Genomic DNA, 9,284 nt, shown 5'->3' with positions numbered 1-9,284 from the left:
AAATAATTCAAACAAAATATAAATCAAATATGTGTCACTATGCTAATAATTTATGTATATTTTATGACTACTATTAATAGAAGAATCAATTTCAATATCATAATTAAATTAAATTAAAATATATTTTATAATCAATGTTATAAATTTATATCATAATGAATATTATCTAAAATAAAGAATAAAAAATAATTCAAACAAAATATAAATCAAATATGTTACAATGCTAATAATTAATGCATATTTTACTATTGCTTTTAATAGATTATAGGTTGAAGAATTAATTTCAATGTTATTAATATCGTACTGATTATTAAACCGGTCAGGGTATTGGTATATGATTCAACTAGTACTAATTAAACCACATACTAGTGAATTTAGATATACATATATTTTATACTAACGCTAATGTTGAAAAAACAATAAAAAAGACAATAATAATTTTTATTTATATAATTTGTTAAAACAAAAAACGTATCACTTGATGGTAGACCATGTTTTAGAAATATAAAAATATACTATGTGTGTATTTGATCCCCATTTAAACATTTTAGTAAAAATAAGTCATTTTCATTACAAAAGTTTAAATAAAACTGGATGGTATGACCAGTACGGTTCAATTGAAAACCGACCGATATGAGCATTTTTTGTCGTTTTTTACCGGTATGATTACACGAAATGGTTTTTATAACACTTGTCAATTCCATTATCACAATTAAATCAATCTAAAACATTGTTCTTTTTGAGTCATAAATACAAGTAGAAGAATAATATGATTGCAAAATAAAAATAAAATTAGCAGGGATACACAAGTGTTACTCCTTCAAACAAATGTTCTTTTTTGTTGTGATTGGAACATATTTGTAGGGGTAGGATGCAAAATAAAATATATATTTATATACATAGTTGCAACAATAAAAATAAAAAATGGAAAATATTATCATCTTTAGCTCTATTCATAATTTTAGGAAGAATGTCTTGAATGATGCCAATTGCTCCTTCACACACATTGTAATTAGTGAGAATTGCTCTTTCATGCCATTGTAACATTTAGGGTAATTGACAAACATTAAGATATAAAATTCAAAAAAATTATTTGATTGATAATTAAAAGAAGGATGACATGTAGATAAAAAGAAAATGAGTTTGATTTTCTCATTAAAAGAGTGAAGATTATATATAGAGAAAGATAGTTTAGAAAGTGACTGACCTATGCTTTTAATAAAATGGATAAAATTAGGAGATCAAACCTATAAAGGTAATTGATTGATGATCAAAATAAGGATGACATGCACACAAAAAATGAAAAAAAATGAAGAGTGTACCGAAAATGAGAATTTATAAAGTGACTTACCTATCTTGAAATGACAAAATGATCAAAAGAAGATGACATGTGGAGAAAATGGAAAACGAGGTTGAGAAAAAGTATTTAGAATTGACTTTTTTTCAGAGAGAAAAGAAATGAGTTTGTGAAAGAGAGTTTAGAAAGTGACTTTTGAATAGGTGAGAAGTGACTTTTGAATAGGTGAGAAGTGACTTTTGACAAAAATACCCTCTTCCAAATCTTGGTACCAAAATTTGAAAGTGTCTAATTTTATAATTATAGCAACTCATCCAATTCATATATAATAAACAGTAGAAAAGAAGATAGGAAGTGACTTTTGACAAAAAAATATCATTTTTTAAATTTAAGTGTCAAATTTCGAGTATCTAATTTTATAATTGCATTAGTCCATCTAATTCATAAATAGATAGTAAAATAATGAAATTTGGGAGGGAAATACCTATACCACATTACATTCAATGTGATATTTAAGTATCTATAGTTACATTTTAAACGTCAATTATATAATTGTGTTGATCTTTTTGCTCTTCAATAAGTTTTGTTTTTAAATTTTATGTATACAATTATGTTTAGATTTTTTTTTTTAATGTTTTAGAGTAGGATTTTAAGATTCATTATAAGATGACACTTACATGTTTATTATCTTTTCCTAATTTTACATAAAATCACGATCTTATGTAAGATCTGAATCTTGTCAATTTTGGGTGAGATTGTGACTCATTTTTCAACATGAAAGATTATATATATATGCGCATTGTTAAATAGATATTTTCTTCCTTCTATGCTTTACATATTCTTAACAATCAAACTATTAATGTTTTACAAGTAACTTTTTGATAATAAGAATTTGCATATTGAAAAGGTGTACATCCAAATTTCATCCTCAACAATGCTGAATAGATGCTCATGAACCATGATATCAGGAGGCAAATATCTATATATCCTATTGATTTATGGAATGCTGGTAGATGATGGACCCTTTAGCTCAGTACTGATTTATCTTCAAATATTATAAATAACCTACTTACGTGTGCTGGTCCTAATGTAAGGGATTTGAATCCCATATTTATAACTTAAAAAGACTAGTTTTTACTGAAGGTAACAAATGAATGAATTTGGATTTGAATCCTAATAGATAGATGAAAAGTCATTCATTAATATATATAAATTTATTTAAATTATATTTTAAGTTATCCAATTCATCTATATCCAATAGATTTCAATCCATCCAATTCATCCATGACTCCATTTTCGTAAATTTAGATGGATGAATATTCAATCCATTTAATTTTTATTATTGAAACTAAATATACTATTGAAGAAAATTATTATTTTAAAAATTACTATGTCAACTAAATATTTTTTAAATCACCCTTTAGAAAGTATTGTACATGACCAAGCAACACCTGACCGCATGTGTTGCAGGGTCAAGTCCTTTTAATGAAAAGCTTTTAGCAAAAGTATTGTACTATTCTTAATACCATACTATTTACTTTTCCGAAGTTTATAAAAATGTGACGTCTTAAAAAAAGGAATGAATTTAAGGAAAATAATTTACGTTTATATGTTACATAAAAGAAAAAAAGAATTTACCCATTTTTCCAATAGATTAATCATATTATTTTATGGAATAATTTTCGGGGCGTTACAATATCCATTTAAATTCATTAACTAATTTAGATGAATTATGATAAATTGTAAATAATTTTGTTACCTCTAATTTTTACCTGTAGACTGATACTTTGGAAAATGAAATAACAAAATAATAAATCCCAAAAAACTGACCTCTAGTTTCCCCTCCATTCCTAGTTATGTTGTATGACCCCTTCTCTTCCTTACAATTCAACTTGCTAGTTCCCTATGATGACCAAAATGTTAAGAGTTCGATTCTTGGGAGCAATACTTGTTGGAAGGGATGGTCACTTGGTACCAAAAAAACTAGAGTTTCTCCTAACTAAGCTGTATAACCTCTTTAGTTGTTTCAGCTATTTCTCTTATCATACACCTAACATCCATTTACTCCCTTTACTCTCTCTTTCTGCTATTTATCAAGATACATATTCAAAATCAGGTCAGAGACAAATGAGATGAGTAATGCTACTCACACAACACATCTATTTTTGCATACTTATACTCATGACTGTGCCACCTAATAGTGATGTGAGAGTGCACTAATGTGCAACAAACATTTTCCATGAAATAAGGATTAGAAAGAAGACTGGGATACTGAAACAAGTGACAAGACATTTAGGGTAAAAGGATTACATGGATAAACTCAACCAAAGTATAAGGATTACTATATTATATTATACATTGTGTTTGGAAAAAGCTATAATAGCAAGAAATTAAGATGACTTATATTAATACATGCAGTTCATGAAAAATAAGAGAAACACAGGTTTTTCCTTGAGCTAAGGACTACATAATTCTCCTTCCATCATTATAAGTTTTGAGGTACAGAACAGATCAACCAAATTGGTCACAAGTTGAAGATATTACATAAACAAATGATACAGCACAAAGGGCAGTGAAGAGATAAGTCTTGTATCTAATTTACTTGTATAGCTATTAGATGTGGGTTACTAATCAAGATGTGATGGAAAACAGCCATAACTAGATGTACACAATATCTACTTAAACGTATAATTTGTCTCTTTCACGATAGTTCCAAGCAGTATTAATCAATAATCAGTATTAAGAGCAGGAGTATCAGACGACAATTGTTGGCGACGGGCTTGAGCAGCTAAACCAGCAAACCAAGCAACCCTCATAAGCTGCAGACCAAGAATTAGAACCCACCAGCAAACCAGCCCCCGAATTGTATGCATCATCCAGGCTGGCGCACTGAGCTCAACCCCGAGCTTTAATCCCCTCATCAGCTGCAATACACGGTAAGCCTCGTAAATGACGGGGGTGACAAGCCAGACTGGTGATTGCCAATACCAAGCCAATATCTCGGTAAGAAACTGCACTGACAAAAGAAGAAGATATGGACCAAATAGAACTGCAAATGATATTAAAGGAAGTTGAGGTTGGAGAAAGCCTTTCTTAGATCCGAACATCATCAACAGTGGAACGATAAATCCACTAAGAGTTGCAACAGTGTTCCAGAACTGGTAACTGAAGGGAGCTTTGCTTTTACAGTCTTGTGTCGGATACTTTGGTCGTGAACAGGAGTCAGCAATGAGGAGAAAAAGGGTTGCACCGAGGTTAAAGATGCAATCAAGTCCAATTAAGGAAAGTAGGCTAGCTATATTGGGACCCTGAAAGACTGAAGATATTGGTAACCACAATGTTGGGACCATGCCAGTCGCAAGGAGAATGGAAGGGCCCAGAAGCCACAAGGGCCATTTCAGAAGCTGGAGTTGCAAGCCTGGCTGATATTCAGTCTTTACAGGCCCTTCAGCATTTTCTACTGATGATTTGGCATTTTTGCTAGAATCAAGGGTTTCAAAAATATTGGTGCTATTCTGCAAGAAGTTATCACTTTGATTATCGGTAGGAGCATATGTGACAGGTGATGGCTCCCATGGAGTCAACTTTGTGCAGCATATGCAGGATTGTTTAATGTGAATACAAGGAAAAGTGAGTCTCTGATGTTGGAATAATTTTCCAGATTTCTTCAATAATCCTGGGCTTCTAGGACGTGCTCTCCTGAAAGCGAAGCTATCTATTTTACAGTGGGTTTGAGTTAATGATGCCATTCCACTATTCATTCTAGACTGCAGAAGCTTTTTGGGGTCTTATATTCTTTGTTCTCTGGAACCTGAAGTAAAGAAATAGCAAACAGTTGATACAAAAACACTTTTAAAGCTCCAAAAATCAAGATATCAGAGAAAGTTTGTGTGAATGTGTAATGTGATAATAAAGCACACATCACCATATTGGATGCTACTTTTAAGCATAGAGTAAGTAAATCTAATACACCAGATGTTCACAGAAATGATAAAGCAAAATTCAAGCCTATTTCTGCTTTAGTTCTATTTCCTTTTTGTATCATTTCCCAACAAACAAATAGGATACAGGGGGAAATACACATGTAACAGATGCAATCCTGGTGAAAATAAGAAATTTGCTCAGATTTCAGAGTAACAAATTCATATGAAGTGGTGAAAATTGAAAAAACAAATGGTGCTATTAGTAATGCCAAACAAATAAGAGTTTTTTTAAAACATAAATTGGGTATACTTAGTTAGCAATTCATCAGATCAATAGGAACAAGCATTTGGTTTATTTGAGTCTCATTACACAATGTTAGTCAACTAGTTTTCCAAATTAGCCAACCAGTTTCTTAATTTCTTAACAAATCACTCAGCTCAAATGCTAAACCAACACCAACAAGGTGTTGCTCTAGTAGTGTATGAACCCGCTGAATCTCCTGACAGGTCAAAAGGTATAAAGTTTGATTCCTGTGAGCAACATTTGTTGGGAGTGACAACCACACACTTCCGAAAAAAACAAGTCGCTAACAATACAACAACATCAATCAAGCCTTTTCCCACTAGGTGAGATTTCCTACGTGGATAAAAAAAAACGTCATAATGTTATGTCATGAATCCTATCTATACACAAACCATTTAAATCTAAATTAATTTTAATAATTTTGCCTATAGTTTATTTTTATCACCTTCTACCTCTGATTATTGGGTTACTCATCTACTATCTTTAGTTTGCGGGTCTTCTCCGTACACACCTAATCACATATGGTGAAATTCTACCATATTTCTGTAATAGGCACTAATTCTAGTTTCTCTATAATACATCCATTCATAATCATAACATTTTCCGGTTAAAGCGCAGAAAACTTAAAATTGACAAGAGTAGCAACACAACTATTTAATTTGATATTATTTTTAAATTCCCTTCAACAACCCAGATATGAGGATTTAGACTTAGGGTTCCTTGGGTGTTTCTTTCAAGTATTATTCTTCATAATCAACAACGACCCTATTCAGCTATGTTCAAATCCCTTTGACTCAATTACTATATATATATATATAGAAATTGAAACCTAGATACAACTATTATGGAATTAAGGGCAAGTTACTACATCACATGTCTGATTCGAAAGAGAGATAAAGAGAAGAAATAAATAAGAGCTCATTTGACCAAACGGGGAATTAGAAAGGGTAATGAAAATTTCAGAAGATAACAAATAGGAATTAGGAAGAAAAAGGAGAGTAACCTTTTGGCGAAGTCGATTGGTAAACCATAAGGTTCGATGTGCATAAAATATTGACACAATATTTCGCATATGATTTTCATGTTGGATTCTATGGTTGGATTACACCGATGGCAATGCAGCTGGCAACGAGAGTAATATCTGGAGTATACTTGCGCGCTTATTTTATAATAATCAGGATTCATTTATTATAGGAGTAAGTTTTCATCAGGTTAACCATCAATTTTATGGACATCTAATAGTTTATATCTATTAACTAATTCAAACAATTTGATTTTTTTAGAATTGATGCGGGTATTAGGAATAAGGTTTAAAAACTTACTCGTGGAATAAGTGGATTCCTTCTCTAATAAATATATATTAAAATAATTACTACATAAATAATAATATCTAATTGTTTGTTAATATAATTTAATCATCATAATTTATTATAGAATAATAATAAAATAAGTTATATATAATTTTAAAGTAATAAACAATATAATATATAACAAAAAATCAAATCTATGAATATATGATATTCATTAGGTGATTATCATAAACTTATCTATACTTACAGAGGGATCCACTTACTCCGAGAGTAAATTCTTTTAATCTTACTTCTCTTTCTAGCCATCAATTCTAGAGAAACCTAATGTTTGAATTAATGAGTAAATCTAAAATCTTAAAGTTAGTGGATCCACACTCATACTTAATTACTCATAAACCATTATTATGGATGTACATTATGTGTATTTTTGTGGGTACCTCAAATCCATGAACTCTTACTTTTAAAGAGTTTGTATGATATTTTTTAGTTTCCCACATGTATCTTTACACTTGAGACAATTATGTCCGACCCAAGAATATCCACAAGTAAGTGAGGCTAACTCTCATAACATATATTTTTTTCGAGCCAAGAATATTCACAAGTAAGTGAGGCTAACTCTCCTAACAGATATTTTTTTCAATAAGATTCGGACCCGAAACTTTGCTCAAGCATGTACCACTTGAACTAACACTCGTATGTAAGAGTTTGTATGATTGATGATACTTTAATTAAATTCCCAAGCTCAGTAAAAACTAAATAGAAAATAGTGTATGTAAAAATGTAAGTTTTAATATGGTTAGATATAACTTTTTTTTATTAATTAGTATTAATTTTTTTAAAAAGAATATTTTTTTACAAAAAAAAAACTTATCCATGAATAATGGATGACATAAGGCTGTACGCTATGTAAAAATTTTTGGATCAATGATTCATAAAATATTAGTCTCTATATTAAATTTTAAAGCCTTCTTAATTTTTCATTTTTCACTTCTAAATCCGAACTTAGAAAAACAAAAATTAACATCTCATTCTTCTTTACTTGTTAAATGTATTAAAAATAAAGATTAAAATGAAGTCTAATAAACCTAGTGTGGTCAAAGTCGATATGACCATGGCCAGTAAAGCAATTTAGAAGAGGATAATTCATTAATTCATTTTTTTATTACAATTCCACCAATGGAAGGGCTTATGAGAAATGATCCACTGAAAGACCATCACTTTCTTCCACCATCAGCAACTCTAAAGAGTATGTCCATTTTGAATGATTAGAATAACACTTAATGATTAAGTTACGACCATATCACTTTTTGTAAGATGTTTCGTGATACTGTAAAGGTAGCAGATTATTAACCACGCCATTCTTAAGATATAACATTCAATTCTCTCTTATTCGATTTCTTATTGCACTATAAGAATTGATCTTGAAAATACTCACAATATGACTATCAGTGTCAATTCTCAAGATACACACAATGTGACTACCCATGCCAATTCTTTTCCCACAATATAACTAGCAGTGTCACTTCTCAAAATTTCCACAGTATAGTTGTTTGTGCTAGTTCTTAGTATCATGGAAAGAAAGAAAGAGAAGTTTCGTGGAAATGCTTCAGTTGAGAGTATGAGGAATAAAGAAAAAGTTAGGTAAAAGCATACTCAACTTGGGACAAAAAATTATGAAAGGATGAGACCTCCATTTATAGTCTGAGGCCTCCAACGAACACCTTCATCCGATGACCCAGATGGGATATGCATCCCTAACAGTCACATGATCCAATAGCCACATGATCCACGTCCCCAACGACCATATTCCCAATGGCCATATCCTTAACTCTCCATAACTCCTCCACAGTGCTGACTCAGTCACATGTGTGCTACACAGTGTTGACTTAGTAACCACACGTCCAAGCCCAAGCCAAACTGTCCAAAAAAGTAAAAAAAATATATTTAAAAAGAATGTTGGGCTGAAGCTCAAACCCGACCCAAACGTGAACCTAACCGAGCCAACCGGACAGTGGTGGAGGAGGAGGTGGTGTTGGGTGGTGGTGTGAGGGCGCATGTGTGTGAAGGGGTCTTGTTTGTATGAGTCCTCTCCCACCCACAAAACTCATTGTACCCCTTATGACACACCCTAAGGTTGGCACTTAAGACTTATAAAGTCTGTCAAACTCCTTCCTCCACCCAATGTGAGACTTGAATCTTTTTTCATTTCACACCCCAAAAGTCTTCATTAATGGCCACATTAATATGCATTTAAAACCATTCAAATAAATTCAATTTCCAACGCTCCTCATTTGAAATTAAAAAAATGATTTCTGAGAATTTCTATGGTCTCAATAAGATCGTGCATAAAAAATGTGTCAGACGACTTGAACCTTTGCATCGTAAGTAAGATCCAAAATTTTTAGTAGAGTGATTCATGTTAGGTATCAGTGGTTACAATACACCTAGAA

At 31.3% G+C, this 9,284-nt stretch overlaps 1 protein-coding gene across 2 annotated transcripts in view; it reads right to left on the bottom strand.

Annotated features, from left to right (window-relative positions):
- LOC109350263 overlaps window positions 1-6,653 on the bottom strand; it is a 23,619-nt gene extending 16,966 nt beyond the window's left edge. Inside the window, exons 1-3 of one of the 2 annotated variants that reach the window (XM_019591472.1) lie at window positions 6,528-6,653; window positions 4,032-5,108; window positions 1,796-1,801 (exon numbers count right to left, since the gene is read on the bottom strand). In XM_019591472.1, coding sequence (XP_019447017.1) covers window positions 1,796-1,801; window positions 4,032-5,058 — 1,033 coding nt within the window. In that variant the 5' untranslated portion in view covers window positions 5,059-5,108; window positions 6,528-6,653. Of the gene's footprint in view, window positions 1-1,795; window positions 1,802-3,677; window positions 5,109-6,527 lie in introns of those variants that run through there. The other variant, XM_019591464.1, reaches the window with a different exon arrangement.

This window comes from Lupinus angustifolius, chromosome LG01, assembly GCF_001865875.1.
Source record: "Lupinus angustifolius cultivar Tanjil chromosome LG01, LupAngTanjil_v1.0, whole genome shotgun sequence".
In the NCBI taxonomy this organism is placed as follows: domain Eukaryota; kingdom Viridiplantae; phylum Streptophyta; class Magnoliopsida; order Fabales; family Fabaceae; genus Lupinus; species Lupinus angustifolius.
Note: the sequence above shows the minus strand (reverse complement) of the source record. Positions and strands in the feature narration are given on the sequence as shown.